Source organism: Mesocricetus auratus, unplaced genomic scaffold, assembly GCF_017639785.1.
Source record: "Mesocricetus auratus isolate SY011 unplaced genomic scaffold, BCM_Maur_2.0 Super-Scaffold_100023, whole genome shotgun sequence".
NCBI lineage: Eukaryota > Metazoa > Chordata > Mammalia > Rodentia > Cricetidae > Mesocricetus > Mesocricetus auratus.
In genome coordinates, this window is record NW_024429204.1 from 20,397,965 (window position 1) to 20,424,388 (window position 26,424).

The window sequence follows — 26,424 nt, forward strand, 5'->3', positions numbered from 1 at the left end:
GAGAAACCCTGCCTCGAAAAAACAACGAATAAATAAATAAATAAATAAATAAATAAATAAATAAATAAAATATTGTTCATTCTGGAGTACATTAGGAATTAGGAGTACTGACAGTTCTCCTCAGTCTGTTAAGAATATACATTTTTTTTGGCTTTTGGCTTCAAGAAGAGGGTGTTGGATTCCCCAACTGGAGCTACAGGTAGTCCCCAGCTACCTGATGTGGGGGGTGGGGACTTAGCTTGGGTCTTCTGACAAAGATGTAAGCTAGCACTCTTAACCCGTTAGCCCTGAGTTGTCACTCCAGCCAGCTCTACTCCTATTCTATCACATGCCTCTCAAAAGTATTCAGTGGCTTTAGCCTAACTATTGCAGTACAGTGGTGTTCAGGAAGAAGTCAAAGCTTAGGAACTGGCTAAGGACTCATTAAGCTACTAAAATGTAACTGACAACAACTCAAGGATCTGTTTAATTTAAAACAAATTTTTTTGTCTGTTTTTCTGAGACAGGGTTTCTCTGTATTGTTTTGGAGGCTGTCCTGGAACTCACTCTGTAGACCAGGCTGGCCTCGAACTCAGAGATCTGCCTGCCTCTGCCTCCTGAGAGCTGGGATTAAAGGCGTGCGCCACCAACGCCCGCTATTTAAAACAATTTTAAGAACAGTTGGGGAGGAGATATACTTAAAGATAATCAATTATCTATTGACTTCTTTTGAACAGTCATGATACAATACCAAAGCCTTCAAGTTTTTATTGCATCAGAACTTGTTACTGGAGTGGAAAACAGCTCAGCAGATGAAGGCGGTTGTGATGAGCTGAGTCCTACCCACCGGAACCACATGGCATGGGGAGAAAACCGACTCCAAGTTGTTTTCTGACCTTTATACCTAAACTACTGTACAAACACTTCCTGCCTACTTCCCAACGCCCGCCATTAAAGGGATATAATTGTACCAAATTGTTTAAAAAAATAAACTGTACTTAATTTTTTCTTACATCTTTATCAGGTAGACTAAAAAGGAATTCTCTGTCAAATCGACCAGGTCTTCGTAAAGCAGGGTCTATGGAATCTAGTCTGTTGGTAGCTCCAATGACCACAATTTCTCCTCTGCTGTCCAAACCATCCATAAGAGCTAACAGTGTTGAAACAATAGAACTAAACATAAAAATAAGAAAATAAATTAGTAGTCTTGAACAAAGAGTTTATCACCCAATAACAGTTATTTTGATAAGGTTTAATATATAAACATGCAAATGAATTCTTATGGAACCTAGCTACTTTTCAATGCGCGCGCACGCACACACACACACACACACACACACACACACACACACACACACACACACAAGCTGGAGCGGTGGCTCAAGGGGTTAAGAACCCTTGCTGAGAAAGAGGACCTGAGTTCATATTCCCTAGCACCCATATAACAGCCAGGAACCACTGAGTATGTTTATCACTCAAGCACTCTGAAGCAAAAGGCAAGTGAATCCCCAAAGCTCACTGGCTCACCAGTCAGCCTAGCTTAGCAGTGAGCTTCAGGTCCAGTGAGAGAACTTGTCTCAAAACTAATGTGGGGTGAGAAGATGGCTCAGTGGGTACGGTGCCTGCTTTGCAAGAATAAGGGTTGGACTTTAGAGTCCCAGAACACACTTAAATCCCAGGCTGAATGTGGCCAACCACCTGTGATTCCATCTCTTCAGGTTAGGACAGGAGATCTCCACAAGTTGGCTAGTAACTAGCCAAACTGGTGAGCTCCAGGTTAAAATGAGAGACCCTGCTTCAATAAACAAGGTGGAAGAAAGAAGAACATTCAAGATGATTTACTACATTAACTTCCAACTTCCACACGCATTCCAAAACAGCCTGTCTATACATGCACATGCACTCACTTGAGCACGTGCACACGCACACACAACAGAAAGGCAAAATATAAAAAATGTCAAGTGGAAAGTAAAAGAGGAATACTCAACATGAATACACAGAAGTACCCCCATGTGTACATAAACACCAATTCTAAAAACAAAAATGAACACACCGAAATCAAAGGATGAATGGTTGTTGTTTAGGGTACAGTGTTTACCTAATATATGCAAGGCTGTATGTTCAATCCCCAGATCAGGAAAAAAAAAAAAAAAGACAGAAATCAACTGACAATGTAAATAATCTTTAGAGTTTAGAGCCACAAATAGATCCTAGATGTAATTTTACACAGCATATTTCACAGGGGAATTTGTAAGATCCAAATCAGACACTACAACATGGAAAATATTAGTACTTTCATCTAGGACAAATTACCTAAAAATTGTAAAACATACATTGGCAAATAAAGTAGAATAACCCCCCCCACACACACACACGGATCTCAGTGAGTTCGAGGCCAGCCTGGTCTACAGAGCTAGTTCCAGGACAGCCAGGGCTGTTAAACTGGGAAACCCTGTCTCAACTCCCCATGCCCACAAGAGAGTTCAAAGTGCTACTAATACAGACAACAACTTGGTTCTAGAAAAGAACTGATAAGCACAGGCATTTAAAGAGTAAGTACAGTCATTCTATGTAAGTACTTCAACTTTACCCAAAGTGAGTGACAATACTCTTGCACCGTCTAACACCCAACTTTTTCAGTACAAAGGATCAAGCCTCTCTTGTCTTGTGAACTGAGCTATACCCCAAATTTCCCAAAACATCTTTCATGCCTGAAATCAATCCAAGATCTGTAAGATCCATAGATGGTGTGGTTATTTGTATCTAAGATCTCTAAGTTCCCATTGTACATTCTCCTCCTCCTCACACCATTTACTTGTTGAGAAACGAGGCCATTTATGACCTAAGATTTGCTTCTGGATTGGGCCATTTCAACTTCCTCGTCTACCTTTCATTGTCTTGTAAACCAGCACAAGACCCCAGAAGCTCAGCTGATGCAGGTCCAGTGTCTCATATGCTGCTGTGCTGCAGGTACATGCCGTCAGTTTCTCACTGAGATCAGCTTCTTGCGACTGTTCCACACAGCATCCATCTCCTGGCTTTTATATTTTGGATAGGAGTGTGGCGAGTGGTACTGACAGAGTAAGTGCTTGGTCTAGCCAAGTCTCAACTATTGAATTACCCTAAATTGTAGTATGTACAAGACAAGAAATGTTTGAGTCAATTTTCAGGGTAACAATTGATGGAGAGGCAACACTGGTGATCAAATTAACTAATAAAAAATTTTAAATAGTTTTTATCTTTAATTATTATTTCACAGTCATTATTTCTCTAATCTGTAAATTGTCCTACATCAGCCAACTGAAACCCCTCCAAGCCTGGTTCCCCAGCTTTTCTTCCTTCAATACTACAATCTGCTTTAACTTGCAATTAGGTGACAGTTGCTCTCAAGCCATCTTGGTATTCAGTTTCTTTTCCTTAGTAAAAGAATATTCATCGTGAGTTCCTACTTCAAATTCAAATAAAAAAAAACCAAACAAACAAAAGGGGGGGTGCTCTTTAGGTTTGAGACACGTCTTGAAACACGTCTTGCTTTGTACCTGAGGCTGGCCCCAGACTCACAATGTAGTAGCCTAAATTGACCTTGAACCTATGGCAATGTTTTTGCTTCAGTTTTCAGAGTACTGGGACTACAGACATTCAGTACTACATATGGCCTAAAATTTTAGTGTTCTAATTATTATTATTATTTAAAAACAAATAAAAAATTGAGGTTCAGAGAAAACAAATTGCTCTCCCAGAGGACCTACTTCAATTCCTAGCACCCACACCAGGTGGCTTACAACAAGCCTGTAAATCTAGTTCCAGGGGATCCAACAACTATGGCTTCTGCTGGCACACATGCACAACATACACTACTTTTAAAAATAAAAAAAAAGTACTGTGTGTACTTGCCACAGAACACATGGAAGTCTATCTGTTATATCCTTCTACCACGGGTTCCTGGATCAACCTCAAGTCACCATATTCACGCTGTAAGTGCATACTCATCTTCGAAGGGTCTAATGTTCAGATTTAAAAAAAAATTTTTTTTATTTGTTTTTTTGAGGCAGGGTTTCTGGTGTAGCTTTGGAACTTCTCCTGGCATAGGCCTGGCTGACCTTGAACTCACGGAGACTGCCGCCTGCCTCTGCCTTACTCCTAAGTGCTGGGATTAAAGGTGTGCACCACCACTGTCTGGATATGATTTCCTTTTCTTTAAATCAGGGTTGGCCTTGAATTTGTAACTATGGCTTGTACACTTAAAGGCAAGCACTACTATGGCCATGTAGTTTTATCTTTAATGTACTAAATTATTTAAGAAACAAACTCAGAAATGTTTACTGTAAAATTTCGAGCTTTCCAGAAAAAAAGGAAACACAATTACTTTTCTGTTCAAACATGTATGTACATATTTGGAATGGAATATTCCTGCTTGCTACTATTACTCCATTTTTCTTTATAAAACTACTTCAAAATAATAGTAAATAATCAGTTCTCTTAATTGTAAAATGACTGCACTATTAAATGTTTTCTCCAACACAATGAAAAGTGGATAATAACGTGCCATATAAAGTTCATGATTACTAAAAGAATTCATAGATAAATCTATTCTACCACGGCATTTAACAAATCAATTAGCACAACAACAAAAAACTATCATTAAGGCCAGTAATAAATAAATTTTACACACACACACACACACACACACACACACTGTATTAGAAGCAAAAAAACCCTATCAACCTCATTAGTATGTCTTGTTCATCTTCTATACTATATATAAAACTACTGTCATATATGAAGACATGCAAATGTGCTTTATAGGGTATCTCAAAAAAAATCGGGCAGTCACATGTAGTTTGTGACACCACTTGAAAGTTTCTGCGTGATATATATGTTCAAGGCCCTAGGTTCAATCCTAGTGCCCTAAGACTTCAAACAAACAAAAGGCTAACAAGCTAACTTGGAGTTGGGATACATATGTAGCTCTCTTCTAACCCTGGAGAAAAAAGTGTCAGGTCCCAGAGAAACCCTGGAGAAGTGTCATTCAGTACCTGTGGCCCCTCCCAGCCCTTCTCACCCTGTCCCCTATCCTAAACCTCTCAGGGGCTGGACCTCCCTTCCCCCAGCTTCTAATTCCTATAGAATTCAGCCGTTTGGGGCACAGCTCTCTTGGTCTGTGGGTCCTCTCTCCACTCCAGGCCTGGTTCAGTCTGGACGCTTCCAGATGTTTCTGGCTGAACTCTCCCTCATATCTGCAATACAACTCTTCTCAACCATATATAGGAGGAGCCATGCCCTCATCTTCATTCAAAAAGCATAACTTTTCTATCTTTTGTTTTTAAGACAACATTTCTCTGTGTAACCCTGGCTGTCCTGGAACTCACTATGTAGACCAGGCTGGCCTTGAACTCAGAGATCTGCCTGCCTCTGTCTCTTAAGTGCTGGGATTAAAGGTGTGTGCCATCATACACAGCTTAATTTTTTCCTATCTGTAAAACGAGGTTTGGCATTCTCATCTTAAACGGGTAGAATTACTCTAGGATATATTTTTATTTGGCTCAGGTGGCAGCTTGAGAATGGGCTAAGTCACCAGGGGGTGGAGCTGTTGGAAAGGTTTATAAAGATTAGGCGTGACCTTGTTGGAGGAGCCCATCAGGACGCAGTCAGTCACTCTCCTACCTGCTGCTTGTGGATCAAGATGTAAAGTCCTCAGCTACTTCTCCAGTGCCTGATTGCATGCCACCATGCTGCCATAACAGACTAACCCCGAAACTATAAGCAAGTCTGTAGTGAGACATCCACCCTGCCAGCACCTGGAGCACTGACCACGCCCATTTAGGCGTGGTAGTAGTGCGGACATGACAAGGACAGGTGGGCTTTCTTGCTTCTGGTCAATTGGGTCACAGAGAGCAGCCTGGGTGAGTCCTTGCAGCTGGAACTTGTACAAGGCAAGTGCATTCCCCCCAAATAAACTTCACTTAACCTGTACCGAGTCCAGGGAATCTTGACTCCCACGCAATACAAGTCACCGATTTCTTTCTCTTTTTCTTTCTCTCTCTCTCCTTCTTTCCTTTTTTATATTTTGAGACAGGGTCTCTCCGTGTAGCTTTGGAGCCTATCCTGGCACTCACTCTGCATAGCAGGCTGGTCTTGAACTCATGCTGAGATTAAGGGCGTGTGTCATCAATGCCCGGCTAATTCTAAGAGTTGCTGTGGTCATGTCTCTTCACAGCAACAGTCAGTGACTAGGAAGGCCACCTGAGGGTAGGGACCCTGTCTCAGTGCACAGCAAGTTTAAGGGCTGCCACCGCCCCGTACTGGAGGTTAGAAAGGAGAAAGCATCTGCATGAGGTGGCAACCCTGAAGCTATGGGATCTAATTCCTAGGTGCCAGTTGTAGACAGCCACATTCTGTACCACAGCCTTGTTCTGATCAATGACCCGAAAATGCATGTTTGTAACCAAGACCTTAAAACAACTGATAGTAACCCAATTCTCAGAATAGGTCCACCTAAAAGAATACCTGTGTATTTGGGTTTCTTTCACCATTTAATACTTATCTTTCATATAACATTAACATAAGCAAGTTTTACCTGTGAATCTGATCTTGCCTGCTAGATCGTACTGGAGCCAGACCATCGATTTCATCAAAGAAAATAATTGCTGGGCGCATCTGATAGGCCTAAAAGAGGGTTCAGTAGTCCTATTATCATAAAAAGCTTCAAATAGACTTAATACAAAGCCTTTTAACCTATTTTCATTCAAGTTATTATGAATATACAATTTGTAAATTGGAATATATATCTTTTCAGTCTATTTTCACTCAATTTTGCTTACCAGAATGTCATTTATAACTATTTAAGACTAATATAGATTCCAAAGATTATTTTTAGAACTTTATACATTACATTATATTAACATAATTTTATTTCTATTTTCAATTGGAAACATCAAAAATATTCCAGTGGTGCCGGGCGTTGGTGGCGCGCGCCTTTAATCCCAGCACTCGGGAGGCAGAGGCAGGTGAGTTCGAGGCCGGGCTGGACCGACAGCCTCCAAAACAATACAGAGAAACCCTGTCTCGTAAAAACCAAAAAAAAAAAAAAAAAAAAAAAAAAAATCCAGTGGTCATGTACCTTGGATTTCATATAGTTATAGTTACTGGACACACAGAAAAATTTCATTCCTGACTATGGAAACAAATAAAGGAGGACAGTGACACTCTCCCTCCATGTTAGATAGAAAAACATTACTCAACAAAACGACAAACTTAAAAACAAAACTACTAATGAAACAAAACAAAGACTCTTAGTTCTAAAAAAGTGTTCAAAAATTTTCAGTGTCAGGGCATGGTGGCGTAAACCTTTAATCCCAGCACTTGGGAGGCAGAGCTCTGATTTCAAGACAAGACTAGCCTGTTCTACACAATGAGTTTAAGGACAGCCAGGGCTACACAGACCTTGCCTAAAAAACTAAATATTTCCAAAAAGCACACAAAAAAAACCCTTCAGCAGTACATCCTAGCATAGTAGAATGTTGTTTCACACATATAATTTGGCATATGAAACTGAAAGCTATTCTAGGGAAGAATTATACTCAGTTTCTATATTGTGAAATAATTTACTACTATTAAACTGCTCAGGAGGAGACAACTCTACCTCCTCTACTAGGTATTCCTCTTATCTATAACATCGTTTGCTGTAGATTAGCATTAAAAACATTGACACTAAAAAAAAAAAGGCATTGCTGCTAATACAATTCAAGGTGGCTAGGTTCGCCTCCGTTAGTAGCCAAACTTGGCAGTATTGTCCATATGGTGCTAGCTTTAGAGGCAAGGGTGCAAGACTAGATAGAGGGAGGGGCCATGGATTCTTCCTCCACAATGTCAGAGAGCTGCAGAGGCAAAAACAAAACAAAACAAAAAAACCACATGGCAAGGGAGTTCCTGCATGAAGGCCCTTGGAGGGCAAGAGGCTGAAAGGCCATTTTGTGAAACTGTGAAAGTGAAGCCTAGGTGCAATGGATACCCCAAGATATTAAGAGATGCCAGCACTGTGACATCTGACAATGGGAACTGCAACAAGGAGTGGACCCGTCCAGGAGACAGTCTAGACCGTGGCTCCCAGCTTCCTACCCCTGCCACCATGCCTGCACCTGCCACCACAATGGACCCTTATCCCTCTGGGACAGTAAGCCCCCAAAACCTTCTTCCATAAAACAAAATAAACCCTTATACAGTCGAATCTGCAGATTACAACTAGATAGGTAGATTTCATTATCATACCTGATCAAAAAGCAATCGCAGCTGTCTTTCAGATTCTCCGACCCACTTACTCAGACAGTCAGCCCCTTTCCTCATGAAAAAGGCCACTCTTTTATCCCCTTGACTGCACTCATTGGCAAGTGCTCTAGCAACCAGCGTTTTTCCAGTTCCGGGTGGACCATAAAACAAGCAACCTCTGTAAAACATGTCAAATGTTTTTGGCATTAAATGAAAAGGTAGACTACTGAAACAAAAACTAAGAACCAATCCCCTAGCCACTAATCAATTAAAAATAGTAAACAACTGAAATGGTTTCATTATACAAAAGTACAAGTTAAAACTCTGGGAGCGCCAGGTGGTGGAGGTGCTCGCCTTTAATCCCAGCACTCGGGAGACAGAGACAGGCGGATCTCTGTGAGTTCAAGACCAGTCTGACCCACAAGAGCTAATTCCAGGACAGCTTCCAAAGCTACAAAGAAACCAAAAGCTCTGGGAGTTAATACCAATTCAATAAATTAATACAGAAACTAAATAAATTCCTTTATTTGAAACACTGCCCTTTATGACTGGATCATGCACATCATATGCATATTATCTTGCATACGTGTAATCATACAACACAGTCACACAGTTCTCTCTTGATTTTCTGTGGAGGGGCAGTATTTTAAGGAGAAATACAGAAACTTGGGTGAGCTGGTGTAAAATCGGTTAGTGATTCTGTGTGCCTGGAGGACAACTCTGGAGCGGTTCTATCCTCCACCTTTACAATGGGGCCAGGCTTGTGATTAAGGACCCAGAGCTCTTTGACAAGAGCAGCGTTTGGGAGCAGCATCCAAGTCTGGTGGCTCACAACCAGTCTGTAACCAGTGAAAGCACTGGCCATACAAGCTTCATCATCTCAGTTCGAATCCCAGAGCACATGCAAACAGCTGGTCACGGCTATGTGTACACCAGCAATCTGGGGCTGCGGGGGCAGCGATGAAAGGATTGCTGGAGTCTGCTGGCTGGCAGCTAGCTCCAGACTCAGTGAGAGCCCGTCTCAAGGGAAGAAGACTGCAAGCGTCAGAGCAGACACCCGACATCATCTCTGACTGCCACACGCTTACATGTGCATCCGCGCCCACGCGCCCACTCACAGCCTAAGTAAAACCACGACCGCAAGAAGTCAGAGAAGCAGCAGTGGCACAGCACACATGACGGCTACAAGGAAAAGCACGCTTAGGTTACCTTGGGGGTTGAATTTTAAACTTTTCAAAGACTTCTGGGTAAAGTAAGGGAAACACCACCATCTCTTTCAGTGCTGCAATGTGATTGGACAAGCCACCAACACTATCAAATCGTACCTGGAATGAGACAGGACATAGATCTGAGTTCAAATTAAAAACACTGCCTTGTGTCTTCACAACAACACCCATCCTGCAACTAACTGATTAACAGAAGTATTCCAAGATTTTTTTTTATTGTTTGTTTTGTATGAATCACCATATGGATGCTGGGAATCACACTCAGGTCCTCTGCAAGAGCAACAAATGCTCTAAAGGCTGAGATGAGCCATCTCTCCAACTCTCCAAAGATTTTTGTTCTTAAAATGTATGTAAGATATAAGTTCCCGATAAGTAAAAATTTTTTTAAACTTAAAACAAAAGTAAAGGGAACAAAATGACACCTCAAATCAAGCATGAATTTTAAAATACTCACTGAAGAATCTAGTTGCATTGGGTCAACATCAGCAAGGTTTGCTCCAATTTTCATCCGATCTTTATAAATCCCTCTTATTTCATCTTTCCGAAAATTTAGTGGAAGGCACCTGTTTAAAAAAACAAACATAAAAAAACCACACCACACACACAAACATATACACAAACATATACACATATATATACATATATATATATATATATATATAGTCCCACATCAAATCACCCTCCTCCCTAAATTCCACATTACAACATTATTTTTCTTATTTAAAAATGTTTGGGGTTGCAGAAAATGGCTCAGTGGGTAAAGGGTTTACTGCCAAAAATGGAGGACAGGAGTTTAGCAATCTCCCAAGTATATTACAATCTGGGTAGAGGTGGCAGGCCCACAGTAATCTCAGGGTCCTGGAAGCAGAGATAAGGAATCCCCAGAGCAAGTTAGTTAGCCAGAGTAGCCCCAAGACCGAGCCCCAGCTCAGTGAGAGACCCTGTCTCAAAATACAAAGTGGAGAGTGCCTATGGACCACAACCAGTGTCAACCTTCAGACTCTACACAAGCAAGCAGCTTGAGTTACAGACTACTTGTGAGCCATCATGTGATTACTACAAGGGATGCTGATACGTGCCTGCAATCCTGGCACTTGGAAATCAGGAGTTCAAGATCCTAAACTGCATACAGCAAGTTCTAGGCCAAACTGAGCTTGTCTCAAGACACCAACCAACCCACCCATCCACCCACCCAACCCTGTTTCAAACATTAGTTTCTGCTCTGAAAATACTTAATTGTCAGAATCCATTATTGCATTCATACCTACCCACCTAGCTATGAGAATTGAACTGGCTAGCATGTGGACTTAAGCTACAATTAAAAATAATCAAATCTTTCCATTTCAATTAATAATTTTCCAATAGGTGAAAAAATATATTAAAAACAAAAACCAAAAGTTATTCCCTCAAGCCAATGTTCACCAAGCCAACATTAAAATCTATTACAATCCCTTTTTCCGTCTTGGTGTCTGTAGAGGCTTGCTGGGACTGGAAAAGGCAAACCAAGCTGGAAGGCTGTGGCACAAGGCCATTTTTTTTTTTTTTGCCATAAGTAAGGGCTCCAGAACCAAAAAAAATAAAAAAATAAAAAAAGGTGTTTTTAAAACCCAAGACAAAACTGAGTTCTACTTAGGCAACATATAGGCGAATGTGTATAAAGCAAAAAAAAAGCACAGTGACTGACTCCTGTAGTCATACTGAACAAAAATCTTGGGTCGGGCAACTTGGGCTTATGTAAACAGTGGTGTGATTTCTGCCAAATTCTGAAGTAGCCTTCTTGCAAAGGCCAGTGGACACAGTCCTCTGTGGGATGCTGCACCCTCACATATTCAAACTAATGAAAAGGATGTAAATAAATGTGGGTTTCTGCTTTTGGGGCAAAACAAACAAACAAATCAACCAATATACTGGTCTGGAAATAAAAGTGTAACCTTATGTTCTATCCTACCATTTGTTTTAACTGTAGATATTTCTAGGGAGGCAGAAGTTTGCTTTGCATTAATCTCTGGTGCAACCTTTTTAATCAGCTAAGCTGTTCCTTCTTTTTTCCTTCCTTCTCTTTCCTTTGAGACAGGGTTTCTCTGTAGCTTTGGAGCCTGTCTGGGAATTTGCTCTGTAGACCAAGCTGGCCTCGAATTCAGAGATTCGCTTGCCTCTATCTCCTGAGTGCTGGGATTAAAGGCATGTGCCACCACCACCACTATACTTATTTCTAAATTATTCTACTTTCTCATCACCCATAAAAGGTATCTGAGGACCAGCCACATGGCTCAGGAGTAATGTTAAGCCTGACAACTTGAGTTTAATTTCTGGAATCCACACAAGTGAAAGGAGAAACCAACTAAATCAAGTCCTTTGACCTCCACAGGCACATCATAACATACATATATGTATCTTGTCTCATGATAAATACTTAATTTTAAGGAAAAAATATTTTTAAAATATATTTGGTAGGTTTAAAACACATTCATTCCATCTCTTCTTCCTCCAAGTCTCTGTTTTTGTTGAAATTAGGCTTACCACATAGCCCAGGCTAGCCCTAAAACTCTTAAGTTCCAAAGGGTCAGAGCTCACCTGTTAATAGCTCTGTTTCGGTTCCTTTTTCTTCTCCTCTCAAAGTGCTCCTCTTCAGAAGAGGAGGAGGAAGTAGAGTCACTGCTGTGGATTGCATGCCGTCGCCTAAACAGGGAAATTGAAATCATGAGACGGGAAACAGGAAGAGGGGAGAGGACATAGGTATAGAGATATCTAATGATCTCAAAAGACGTGTATAAATAACGTAACATATTCTCTAAAACAATGAGGGAAAAGACACAGCCAAGAGAAAGGGAAGAAAAACAAGATCGTCAAATGCTCATTAACATCAAAGACAATGTAGGAGGTGACTTCTTAGTCTTGACACAGGGTCCCTGTGTAGTCCTGACTGAGAGGAAACTCACCATGTAAACCAGGTGGGCCTCAAACTCAGAGACCAGCCCGCCTATGCTTGGGAGTAAAGGCATGTGGCATCATGCCTGGCTGAACACGTATATTCAATATCACCAAGTTTTATGCTAGAAATTAGCTAGCTTTGAAATGACAAGTAGTTTTTTTAAATTATTTTATTTTTTTAAAGATTTATTTATTTATTACATATACATGCCAGAAGATGGCACCAGATTGAATTATAGATGGTTTGAGCCACCATGTAGTTGCTGGGAATTGAACTCAGGACCTCTGGAAGAGCAGTCAGTGCTCTTAACCTCTGAGCCATCTCTCCAGCCCGACAAGTAGTTTTTTTTTAAAGATAATTTTTAATGAAAGAAAAAAGCTATCAAGAAAGAAGGGTAAGCAGAAGTGCTCTCTGGGTAAAGGTGAGCTTAGTCAACCAAGGCTGACTGGCTGAGTTGTAATTCCTGGGGCCCATAAAATGAAAGGAGAGAACCAATTTCCTCCAAGTGTCCTGGCCTTCGCATGTGCATACACTTACACTGGCACACACTAAATAAGTGTTCTAAATATTTTTGAAATGCTGTGAGGTCTTAAGAGTATACCTAAGTAGCACAATGTTTACTTTTCTCACACGAAGCCCTGGGAAATAATAAAGCATAAGATGGAGTAAGGCATAGTGGAGCACTTGGAGAGAGAGACTAAGGAAGCAGAAGCAGGTGGATCTCTGTGAGTTTAAGGCAATCCTGTTCTATATAGTGAATTTTAGGACAGCCAGAGCCACACAGTGAGACCCTGTCTTCAAAACACAAAGAAAAAAAGGATTAAGATGGCCTTTTATTTATAGTATGTTGTCAACTGCACAGCATGAAATTCCAGTTTTCTTTTCTTTTCTTTCTTTCTTTTTTTTTTTTTTGAGGAAGGGTTTCTCTGTAGCTTGGGGGCTGTTCTTGAACTTGCTCTGTAGATGAGGATGGCCTTGAACTCACGGAGATCCACCTGCCTCCTCCTCCTTAGTGCTGGGATTTAAAGGCACACTGCCCAGGTTTAAAAAAAATGTGTAGCCCAGGCTGGACTTGAACTTGTGATCCTCCCGCCTCTGCCTCCTTCAGCAAATCCTACCTGCATGTGCCACCACAACAGGTGAGTTTTCTTACAAAATGTGATTAAGTTCTTAGATTCGTCAATAGTACATAACATGCCAAGTACTACAAATACACAGGAAAAATGCCTTTGACAGTTGCAAAGACTCATGGAAAGAAAAACAACAACAAAAAAATCTGGCTGAGAAAACTTTTTTTTTTTCCTGAGACAGGGTTTCTCTGTAGTTGAGGCTGTCCTGGAACTCGCTCTGTAGACCAGGATGGCTTCAAACTCACAGAGATCTGCCTGCCTCTGCCTCCTGAGTGCTGGGATTAAAGGCGTGCGCCACCACCACCAGGCTTGAAAACTTTAACCATTCTATTGGTTTAAGAGCTACAACTTTAGAATATAATAAGCAAGCAAGTATTTTCAAAGACACAAAAGGTTCACACTCTTTTTTACAAAAGTATCTATACAATCCAAGTCTAGAATTGACCTTAAAAAACTTGGGTCTGGCCAGGCAGTAATGGGGCATGCCTTTAATCCCAGCATTTGGGAGACAGAGGCAGGGAGATCTCTATGAGTTCGAAGACAGCAAGGACGGTTACAGAAAACCTTGTCTTGAAAAACAAAAACAAAAAAACTTGGGCTGGAGATGCCTTAGAAATTAAGAGTACTTGCTCTTTCAGAGGACCTGAGTTCAATTCTCAGTACTCACAACTGTCTAGTCCCAGGTTATCTGATACCCTCTCTGGTCTCTACAGGTATTGCACAAATGCTATACAGGCAAAACACTCATACGAATAAAATAAATAAACCCCTAGAACGAGTTATAATTACTCAGCAAAGGAAACATTACCAGAAATAGCACAGAGCAACTCATGGTCTCTACACCACTCACTGTGATTGTTCATAGGTTTCATAATAGGAATGCTGACATCTTTGACTACGCAGTGCTGGCTCAGGTGGCTGGAGATTATAATGCTACTTATTACTGGTTATATGATAACTTTTGTAAACATTCCCAAAAACAATCTGAAATTTCAAACACAAATGGTTTCAAGGGTTTTGAGCAAGGGTTTGTAAAGTCAGAATAAATGAGAAAATAACTCTCTATTGATCTATATACCGAAGAACATTTCTATGACCATCCTACAACCGAATTAGTACAAGCCTGAATATTTAATATTACCATCAATACTCTAAAATAACCCCACTATATGTAAACTTACTATATATTCACAGAATCAAGACACTTCACAATTTGAAGAAATGTCATATTTACTGACTGTTTCCCATATACCTATTTGACATACTATTTATTTCTCACTACCTACTGCTCCAACTAGTGAGTGTTGGACCCAGGGCCTTGCATATGTTAAACAAATGCTCTACCACTGAGATACACCAACCAGCCTTCTCATTTAGTCTTAATTAAAATTCTGTATACAACATATATTATTAGTAGGCTCAATTTACAGTCAGGGTCAGAGAGGTTCAACAGGTTCAAACTATAACAACAAGTCAATGATATTGTTTGAATTTAAACCTACATCTATTCCAAAAAGGCAAATATTACTGTACTGGTGAAACCAGTGAAAATTATAAGCAAACAACAAAACCTAGTGGACCAACATAAGGTATTACATCTTGTAAATAAAAGAACCATCTGACCCTCAAAAGCTTAACTATTAAAAGTCTGTCACAAACAAAACAAAACTAAAAACTAAAAAAGGCAGTGGTGGCATATGCCTTTAATCCCAGCACTCGGGTGGCAGAGGCAGGCGGATCTCTGAGTTTGAGGCCAGCTTGGTCTACATAGTGAGTTCCAGGACAGCCAAGGCTACACAGAGAAACCCTGTCTGGAAAAGCAAAGCAAAGCAAACAAAACACAAAAGCTTGTCACCAGATGGTGCACTATTGAGAGGTAGAATCCAGAAGAATGCTGACCTCATCAACAGATTACTCCAAGTATGAGTTCATAAAGGAACAGGTCATTAGAAGGTGGCGCTTAGACTGAGGAAACAGGTCACAGGGGATGTGTTTTTGAAGGATGTATTTATTTATTTAGAAGCAGGGTCTTGCTAAGTTGACTAAGCTAGCCTTGAACTTGCTCTGTAGCCCAGGCAGGCCTCAGTATCCAGCGGGGATCAGAGGACAAACCACCAGGTCTAGCTTGAACAGCTCTCTAGAAGTGTTCATGGGAATACTCAAAAGTGCAGAATCCTTTTGAGTAGAATTGATCTTGAGAGGTTGACAAGTGCAACGTGCCTTTCTGATCCTCCATCCTTCAGGGTTGGGTAAAAAGGGCTGACGGAAAAAAAGAAAACTCAGGTCGCTGGGCAGTGGTGGCACACGCTTTTAATTCCAGCACTCGTGAGGCAGAGGCAGGCGGATTTCTGTGAGTTCCAGGTCAGCCTGGTCTATAGAGTGAGTTGACAGGACAGGCTACAAAGTTTCACAGGGAAATACTGTCTCAAAAAAAAAAAAAAATTCTGTGAGTTCGAGGCTGGGCTGGACCAATAGCCTCCAAAACAATACAGAGAAACCCTGTCTCGAAAAAAAACAAAACAAAACAAAAATCCCCCAACACCCCCAAGACAAAACAAAAGGAGAAAAGAAAAAAGAAACTCAGAATACCTACTTGTAATTCTGACAAAATTAGAAGGCCTAAGGACACAAGTATACTTATTTTCCCTAAAAGAAATGACTCTTCAACACTTGAAGTTTTTGCTTTCCATGTCCAATGCATGACCAGATCCAGTACAGATTCTCTGAGAATTGTTTAAGTAGCTGAAAATTATGATTTCAGTCTTATTTCTGAAAATCAATATTTTAAATTTCATACCAGTATCATTCTTGTCTTTTTAATACTACCCAAACCTTGGTTATCCTAATTTATCACAAAACCTTATACTACTCAGGATGGAAAATAAGTATGTTACCTCTGTAAAGTTATATCTGAAAGAAAACAACTGTTCGGATATAGAAGAAACAGAAATTCTCCAGTGAAAAAACACGAGAAACTATAAAACAGATCCAAGAAAGGTGGTCAGCGTCATGATCAAGTCTAGAAGCTATATGACTTAGAATATTTAACATGGTGGAAGGTTATGCTTGTGGCAGGATATAAGGAAAGGCTACAGTTTAAATGTGAAATTTAAACGAAATCATCTTTGTAAAATACTTAACATAGAGCCTAAACTATAGTATACACTAAGTCAAAGCAGACCTATTATCCAACGTGGTATAATGGGATTAAACTATCTTACCAAGCAGTTACTAATACTCTGTATAATGAAAGCAAAAACAACAGTCACTGGCAATGGGAGCTAGAGCACTAAATGCAGGGCAGAGCTCTCCCTGTGTGAAATTCTAGAATTCCGTCCTAACACACTCAACCAAAGAGTCTAGAACCTTACCATAACACAGCCAATTATGCTATCACAGATCAATCACGATTTCAGAGCCTAACCTGTTCATTCGTTTACAATAGGGACTTCTTGGACCTGTAGAAGATAATCGGTATCTTGGTCTTGCAGGAGAAGCTGGGCCACTATAAAATATGTTGGGCTTTCTCTGGTGACGAGGTTCTAGAAAAAGAGATACAAGCATAATGTAAAATATATTAAAAAGTCTTTACATACTTACAAAGGTGTTGCCTTCCATAAAGTACTAGAAAGTATCTAAATCATATTCACTAATGTCATTTATCGATGGGGTTGATATTAACGAATATACAGTATGGGCTGGAGAGACAGCTCAGCTGTAAAGAGCACTGCTTTCAGACCTGAGTTCCATTCCCAGTACACGGAGTGACTTACAACCACCTGTAACTCCAATTACAGGGAATCCAACACCCTTTTGGCCTCCATGGGCACTTGTGTGGAGGTGCTGTACATGGACTCATACATATATGTATGTATAGAACAACTAACTAAAATAGCCACATACGCCGGGCAGTGGTGGCACACGCCTTTAATCCCAGCACTCGGGAAGCAGAGGCAGGCGGATCTCTGTGAGTTCGAGGCTAGGCTGGACCGACAGCCTCCAAAACAAAACAGAGAAACCCTGTCTCGTAAAAACCAATATATATATATATATATATCTCCACATACAATCATCATGATTATACATGCATAACAGGTATTGTCTCCCCTGAGCATAAAAGCTCACAAGCTATTGAGGTATCTTTTTCATGAACATAAGATTAAAAAAAAAAGATAAAAAAGACAAAAATCTCAAAATAGCTCAATTATTTGTTTTGTTCAAAGCAACATTTAAATAACTCTCTTTACAAGATATGGCAATGAGATACACCAGCCTTTCACATCTAATTTAAAACAGAGTAACAACAAACAAACCAGGGCTGGTGAGATGAGCCAGTAGGTAAGGGCACTTGCTACAAAGACTGCCTGAGGACAGGAGTATGATCACCCAGACCCACACAGAACAAGATAACTGACTGCACCCCCATGCGCACCATGGCATGTGCACACACACCACACGGTATGCAAGTGTTTAAAAAAGGGAAAGCAGGCCGGGCGGTGGTGGTGCATGCCTGTAATCCTAGCACTCGGGAGGCAGAGGCAGGCGGATCTCTGTGAGTTCAAGACCAGCCTGGTCTGCAAGAGCTAGTTCCAGGACAGCCTCCAAAGCCACAGAGAAACCCTGTCTCGAAAAACCGAGAAAAGAAAAGCAGAAGAACTGTAACAGGATAAATAAAAGACCCACTTACAGATATTGGGGCTCAAACTTTAAACTAAATATCAGAAAAGCAAAGCAGCTAGCTTCTAGCTCTCACCTCTATCCCAGGCTGAAGGGGCTGGTCCTATCTGCATGAGCTCCACTGAGCCTCAGACTGCTGCCTCTCCTCAGTGTGGCTGGAGAACGAAGCCTCTCTGAGACCTTGCTTCTGTCTTATATATTTCCCTAATGTTGGGATTAAAGGTGTGAGCTATAATTCTCTTTTAGACTGATTCACTCTTGTGTAGATCTGGTGGCCTTGGAATTGTAGTGATAATATTATTTACGATTTATTAAAGCTTGCCTGAGGATTCAGAAAGCAAAGTCAGCCACAAGCCATAGAAGCCAGACACACACCTGTAACCCTAGGACTCAGGATTAAGAGGTAGATGGTCCTCTCTAAGATCAAAGGACAGTAAAGAGAAGGTACTTCAAATCTGTCTTTCTCCTGGAAGACCACATGCAGTACTTACTTTCTAGTGGTGATTGATAGTACACGGTTGCTTTTCTCTGCCTAAGATAGTATCGTTTTTGATTATCCTCTTCTCCATCTTCATCGTCTTCATCTTCATCATCTTCTTCATCTTCACCATCATCATCTTCTTGCTCTTCACCCTCTTCAGATGATTCTACATTTGAGAATAAACACCGGGGGCTCACAAGATGGCTCAGCAGGTAAGGGTAACTGCCACCAAACTGACAAACTGAGTCCATGCCCAGGACCCACAAACTCAGAGAAGCAAGTCTTGAAAATTGTCCTCTGACCTTCACATACACTCACCACCCCCACCCAAAATAAACACATCCAATACACTCAGCAAGTTGACAGATGTTAACATAGGGAGCAGGGAGGGAAAGGGATCTTTTAAAACTTTACCTATATTTTTCCATTCATAGAATTTGCCACATTAAGGCAAAGACAGGTGGATCTCTGTGAGTTCGAGGACGGGCTGGACTGACAGCCTCCAAAAACAATACAGAGAACCACTGTCTCGTAAACCCCCCCCCCAAAAGAATTTGCCACATTAAGAATTTTTCAAAATTGAGGTAGAAATTATAGACTTAAAACTTAGAAAGCCTTTAACCCCAGCATTAGGAAGGCAGAGGCAGGCGGATCTCTGTGAGTTCAAGGCCAACCTGGTCTACAGAGTGAATTCCAGGGCAGCCAAGCTAGGGATACACAGAGGAAACGCTATCTTGAAAAGTCAAAAGAAAAAAAAAAAAGAATAAATTAATAAAAACTTTAACTAAAATACAGATATATGATAAACTATCTGCAGTTTTATTACACAAGCAAACCAATTATCACCTTAAAACTGTTGGTTTCAGTTACTTTCTCCAACAAAACATAATGTCCTGTTTTGAGTTCTCCCTCGTCTACATGTCTTTTAAATTATAACCAGTGCTGAAACCCACAAAGACAGCTGACTGGACAAAGGGGAGCTCTTGAACCCCAGACTGATGGCTGAGAGGCCAACAGGGGACTGATCTAGACTCCATGAATGTAGTGTCAGTGAGGAGGCCTCAGAAATCTCTGGGGCTTTGGGTAGTAAACTAGTGTTCACCATGGCATACGAATGGACTTTGGGAGCCCATTCCACACGGAGGGATGCTCTCTCAGCCTAGACACATGGGGAAGGGCCTAGGTCCTGCCCTGAATGAAATGACAGATTTTGGAGATCCTCCATGGAGGGCCTCACCCTCCCTGGGGAATGATGTGGGGATTGGGCTGAGGGTTGGGGGGCTGGTGGAGGGAGAAGGGGGGAGCTGGGATTGATATTTGAAGCATGCATGTTTCTAATTTAAATAAAAAACATACTTAAAAAATTATAACCAGTGCCTACTACAGTAAAGGTCACATACCCTGAGTAAGGTAAACATGATTAAACCCGAAGACAGAAGACAGACCCAAAACTAACCCACACTGCCATCCTGGTTGTCGGTGGTCTCTTCATCAGCTCGCTGCTGTGCAGCCTTCTGTTTCCCTCTTGTGTACACGCTAAGGGTGCTCTGCAAACGTTTAAGTAAGGTCTATTAACATCTTGTGTGTGTTCTCACACATTAAAACCTCTAATTAACCCAACAAAGGCTGGACAAAATGACTAATCACTACCCATAATGGACTAGGTACTAAATGCGCAATTGTGTCCCCACCCAATGAAAAAACATATTTACCTCTTCTGTTTCATTAAACACTCCCATATCTTCAAGTTTTTTCATTCGCTGTCTGCGCATCTTTTTCATGTCATCCATCTTTTGGAGCACAGCTTCAGCAGTGCTTTGAAAATATTAATAAAAATACTTCAGCAAGAAGCAGACTTACTTGGTAAATATTCAAACACTTCTTTCCATTAAACAACCATATAGAATAAAGGTTACCAATAGCCATTCTCCTGTATGCGTCACATAAATCAAATAGATTACAATGTTCAGGACAGGGCCGGGTATAGCTCAATGGTAGTACAGTTCCCTGGCACACATAAAAGATAGTCAATCCCTAAAATTCTAGAGAGGAAAGCTGAGGAGAGGTCCGTGGTGGTGGCAGGCACCTTTGGTCCTAGTACTTAGGAGGCAGAGGAAGGCAGATCTCTAAGTTCAAGGCCAGCCAGCTACATAGTTTGTGTGTGTGTTGGGGAGGGGGAATAGTAAAAATTCACAATCCTTCTCTAATAAAGTTTGTTCCAGATACATAGTTTTGATCATAATAATTTTTACTTACTTGGTTATAAGTTTGTCAAATAGCACAGACTGGTTCACAGTACTGTAACGACTTCTAATCCTACAACTTCTTCGAACTTCAACATCTCCATTCTGTTCATGCAAATGTTCTGTACTTTGAGCAATGTCTCTATTCCTCAATGAGTGAGTAATTGGAATAGCTTTGTCTTCACAAACATGTACAGAAAAACAGATTTCAAATAAGTATTAGCACAACAACTTGAAAATGCACAAGAGAGCTACTTTCATGTAGCAAAATTATATCATGTTAAATTTGCTTTTCTAGAAGAAATTTTAAGCTACAACATATAACTATGGTATGATCTACTCCACTTCAGAGAAGATATGTCATACACAGACTTGTAACAGAAAGTTTAAAGTACGTTGTAATAGCTCCAAACTGAAAACAACTCAAGTCTATTAAAAGAGAACAAGATATAGCCAGGTGTAACAGAGCCTGTAATCCCCACCATCAAGAAGAGCCTGAGTTTTCTAAAAGATCAGCCTGGGTAGTAAGTCATGGTATATTCAAAGAATCCTAACAACTACAAAAGTAGCAACATGGACAATACCTAAAATTAACTTTGCCAAGTGAAAGAAATGATATAAAAGATCCTGTATGATTTTGTTTACATAAATCTCTAGGTAATGCAAACTAATCTACAGCAACAGAAAACACGCTGGGCAGTGGAGGCACACCTTTAATCCCAGCACTCGGGAGGCAGAGGCAGGCAGATCTCTGTGAGTTTGAGGTAGCCTGGTCTACAGAGTGAGTTCCAGGACAGCATGGCTACTCAGAGAAACCCTGTCTTGGGTTCTCAAGAAGACTGGTGATTACTATGGAAGCTTCCAGGGGCAAGGCCAGACCTGGAAGAGCCAAGACTATAAGAGTGTCTTAGTCACCGTTCTGTTGCTATGAAGAGACACCATGCCGAAGGCAACTCCTTTTAAAAAAGCATGAAAGAAAAGCACTTAACTGGGGCTTGCTTAGTTTCGGGTCTGGTCCATTACCATCATGGTCTGGAGCATGACGGCAGGCAGGCAGTTGCTAAAGCCTTAGCTAAGAGTAACACCCTGTTCAGTAGCAGGTGGAGAAAGGGAGACACTAGGCCTGGCTTGGGCTTTTGAAACCTTACTGCACCCCCTGGTGATTTAGTATTTAACTGTATGAGTCTACAGGGGCCATTCTTGAAGAAACTTCTAGGGGTAAAGGTTATTTTTACTATATTAGCATATGATGGCTTCTATTGCACACTGTCAAATCTTCAGCATATACACTTTATGCACAGGTTATTGTATGTGCTTCAATAAACCTATAAACATTATGAACCATGTTTTAAAAGCTGAAGTGCTGTTGGCACAACTTACCTTCCTTGCACTCTTCTTTCTTTTTGTCAGCCTGCTGTCGAGCCAATTGCCTATATAAAGAATGTTAAATAATCTAAAGATAAAATTGACAACACGTTTAAATCCTACTCCTATATGGCAAACTAAGGTGGTAGGTTAAGTCAAGTAAGTAAGAAACTTAGACACTCAAAAAACCAAGAGACATTGAAAACATCTGTATGTTATGATTACACAAAAGTCTGTTTTGAATTCAATGACTAATCCATTTATTTATTTATTTAGTTTTTGGGATGGGATCTCACATTGTAGCCCAGGCTAGATATGAAGTCATGGCAAAACTTGTGCCTTAGCCTTCATTTGTATTTATTTTTAGCTATGTGTTTGCCCATGTGGAATCCAGAAGGTGTTGGATACTCTGGAGCTGACTTGCTGCTGGGAACTGAATTTGGGTCCATTGGAAGAGCAGGAAGCACTCTTAGCTGCTGAGCCTTCTAAGTGCAGGGATTATAGCTGTCAACTACACACTGACTATTAACTCTTAGCCAAGTCTAGTTGAAGGAAACACTGCATAGAAGCATGTGTCACACAAGGAGATATGTTAATTGTTTTCTGTGAACAACTGCCTCCTTGAAGCTGATCACAGCACTGGAGGATCGCCATGGAGTGAGTACTCACGAACTAAGAAAGCAGACACATAAATTTCTGGGTTCAAGGTCAGCCTGGTCTACATATCAAGTTGCAGGACAGCCGGGGCTTTACAGGGGCTTATCTCAACAAACAAACAAATAAGTAATTGAATAAATACAAAGGGATAACCATGAGTCCAAGCCCAGCTTTTGATGCATAATGAATTCAAGGCCACACTCACATAGAGAATTGTCTGAAACTAATCATCTCTTCCACGACCAAAAATTGTAGAGAATTTACTGAATTAAAAAAGGACTTCATCGTCTTTCAAATCCTATACATAGTAACTTAAATGTATTAACCCCAGTCTCCATAAACAAATATTGTTCTTTTTTAATACGTTTTTAAAAAATATTTTATTTATTTATTGTATATATAGCCTTCTGCCTGCATGCCAGCAAAAGGCACCAGATCTCATTCAAGGTGGTTGTGAGCCACCATGTGGTTGCCAGGAATTGAACTTAGGACCTCTGGAAGAGCAGTCAGTGCTCTTAACCGCTGAGTCATCTCTCCAGCCCCCCAAATACTATTCTTTAAAATGAATTGAATCTAGGAATACATGTCAGCGGTAAAACACTTCCTAGTGTAAGATCTTGGGTTCTATTTTCAGCATAAAAAAACAAAACAAAACAAAAACACTAATTTTTTTTTTTATAAATTGACACAATGTCCACTGTACAAGCATAAGGATGCCCAGTACCCAACTAGAATTGGAGTGGGGGAGGAGCTGTGGCGGGGTGGGCTGAAACAGGCTATCTCCAGAGGGTATTATTGGCCAGCTAGACAGGCTGAAGTGATGAGCTCCAAGCTCACTGAAAATTCCTACTTCACAATGAGGTAGACAGTCAATGGAAGAAGACCTCTGGCCTACAAAACTGCATGCACACTCCTACACACACATGCACACACCCAAACATGAACGCATACCACATTAACACAAAGCTAAAAAAATACGGAAACTTTCTAGAATAATTCACCCCAATATCCTTTGAATTGTGAATAGCATTAATTCCTTACCTTTCTCGGGACACAGGTAAGAACCAAAGAGAAAATAAAGGCTTTTAATTTAAAGCAGGGCCAGCAGAGACCTCAGTTTTATCCCTGGAATCAACACAGCAGAAGGAAAAGCTCCTAGCAGTTGTCTTCTGCATGTACACATGCTCAGTCAATAAGCATGAAGAGAGAAAAAAGGTCTGAGCAATTCACCAAAGAGCTAGTTTTTTGGCTCATAATTTTGTTTTCTCAAGGAGCCCTGCCCATCAAACCACATAAAATACTTCAAATGAAGCAATTAAAGTAGTTTTTTGTTGCTGCTATTGCACTTGACCTGATGGGTTTTTAATTTTAGTGAAATTACTAACTTTTTTGTGAAGTTGCCACTGTACACTGTAGCATGAAAATAGCCATAAGAATGAGATAGTTGTATGCCAGTGAAATTTGTAAAACCAGGTGGCTAGACTTCAACTCCCGAGAATCTGAGTAAAGTTATTTGTCTTTTTCACCTAGAAAACCGCACACACAAATTAAAACATGATTTCACAGGTCTCATGTACTCCCTGAAGATCACTGGTGTGCTCTCCTGCCCCTAGTCAAGAACACCACCATGATCCAAGAAATATACAGATCCACCACAATGGAATGCCTCCTCAAATTTCCTACATTTCCCAGCAATACTGATTATCTGATCTTTCAGACACAAACAGACGGAAAAGGGAAGGAAAACAAGTTACAATATAGAGTGCTGGCAACAGTAAAAAGGGCAGCAGCAAGAAAAGCCCAAAACCAAACCCTGTGAGGAACAATCAGAGGAGACACGCCACATCAACCTCTGACCTCCACACGCATCAACACCCACATACCTGCCTGCATCCATGCATGGACAACACACAAAGTAGCAAATACATATATAAAAAGTAAAAAAAAAAAAAAAAAAAAAAAGCTTAAAAAAAAATACTACTGTCTCCAAAGCCACAGAGAAACCCTGTTTCGAAAACCAAACAACCAACCAAACAAACAAAACAGCAAAAAACAATTTTAAGGTCATTTTGAATTAGTGGTCAAACATCTTGTATTACCTTGTGAAATGTCTGCCATTAGTGTGTTTCTCTGTTCTTTCCATGGTCTTATCAAAACTCGAATCTGAAGAAATCTGTGCTTTTTTCCTCAACGATCTTAAAGAATGTGTATGGTGGTAGATTTCAACTCCCTTAACTGAAGATCCATCCTTTAAAAGAAATTAAGAATGCTGTTATAAGTTTTACTTTAGTTAAGACCAACTTTAAGTCCTAAGAATTTTCTCTGATTACAAGTTAATAACAGTTGTTCTGAGTTCAGGATGATTTTTTATAAATCAAAATAAACAGTTATTCATTACAAGAATCAGTAAAGGCTATGAAAGTGCAAATACAGGCATGGTAGGTGTGGAATGCCTGCCACCCCAGCACTTGGGATGATGGGAGCCAGGAAGCAAGAGGCTCAGAAGTTCAAGGCTGTCCTCAGTTATACAGAGTGAGGGATGAGCTGGGATACTCAGAGCAAGGAATAAGGTCAGTCAGAAGACTCAGCGCTAAAGGGATTTGCTTCCCAGCCTGAACACCTGAATTAAAACCCTAGGATCCACATGGTGGAAGCAAAGTTGTCCTCATTCCCCTGCCACACACACATATGCAAGATTTAAATTAAAATGTATACATGTATACCAAAAGGAATTACCAACAGAGTGAAAAGGCAACCCACTGAATGGGAGAAAATATATCTATTATATACAAACAACTAAAATTTCTTCTTGTAAGATTTATTGAGTTGGGAAGTGGATACACTAGTAATCCCAGTCCTCAGGAGGCAGAGGCAGGCGAATTTTTCTGAGTTCAAGGCCAGCCTGGTCTACAGAGTGAGTTACAGGACTGCCAGGGTTACTACACATAGAGAAACCCTGTCTCGAAAAACAAAACAAAACAAAAAAGTACCACTTTTGGGAATACATTCAAGGAAATGAAAGCAGGGACTCAGATACTACACATCCATGTTTACAACAGCCTAGAAATGGGATCCACCCAACCATCCATTTGCAGGAGAATAGATAAATGCAGTGCAGGACTGTCAAGATGACTCAGAAAGGCACTTGCCATGAAACCTGATGAATTCAATCCTCAGTGCCCACATGGTAAAAGTTAAAAACCGACAGCCTGCGGTGGTGACACACACCTTTAATCCCAGCACTCGGGAGGCAGAGGCAGGCAGATCTCTGAGTTTGAGACCAGCCTGGTCTACAGAGTGAGTTCCAGGACAGTCTCCAAAGCAATACAGAGAAACCCAGTCTCAAAAAACAAAAAAACTGACTTACCAGCTTCCCCCCAATCACGCAACATTTTAGGTTGTTAAAAATGCGACAGAATATTATCATGCCTTTAAAAAGAATGAAAATTTAGAGGGACGGTTCAACAAT

The 26,424-nt window shown here is 40.6% G+C and overlaps 1 protein-coding gene across 3 annotated transcripts in view; it reads right to left on the reverse strand.

Annotated features, from left to right (window-relative positions):
• Nucleotides 1-26,424, reverse strand: part of Atad2 (ATPase family AAA domain containing 2) — a 46,114-nt gene that overhangs the window by 16,048 nt on the left and 3,642 nt on the right. For all 3 annotated transcript variants that reach the window (XM_040730443.1, XM_040730442.1, XM_040730444.1), the window contains exons 2-14: nt 25,055-25,203; nt 22,314-22,363; nt 20,947-21,112; nt 20,403-20,505; nt 20,147-20,237; nt 18,701-18,856; nt 16,957-17,074; nt 12,045-12,149; nt 9,925-10,033; nt 9,454-9,569; nt 8,248-8,422; nt 6,557-6,645; nt 993-1,152 (exon numbers count right to left, since the gene is read on the reverse strand). In XM_040730443.1, the coding sequence (XP_040586377.1) occupies nt 993-1,152; nt 6,557-6,645; nt 8,248-8,422; nt 9,454-9,569; nt 9,925-10,033; nt 12,045-12,149; nt 16,957-17,074; nt 18,701-18,856; nt 20,147-20,237; nt 20,403-20,505; nt 20,947-21,112; nt 22,314-22,363; nt 25,055-25,203 (1,587 nt within the window). The remainder of the gene's footprint in view (nt 1-992; nt 1,153-6,556; nt 6,646-8,247; nt 8,423-9,453; nt 9,570-9,924; nt 10,034-12,044; nt 12,150-16,956; nt 17,075-18,700; nt 18,857-20,146; nt 20,238-20,402; nt 20,506-20,946; nt 21,113-22,313; nt 22,364-25,054; nt 25,204-26,424) is intronic.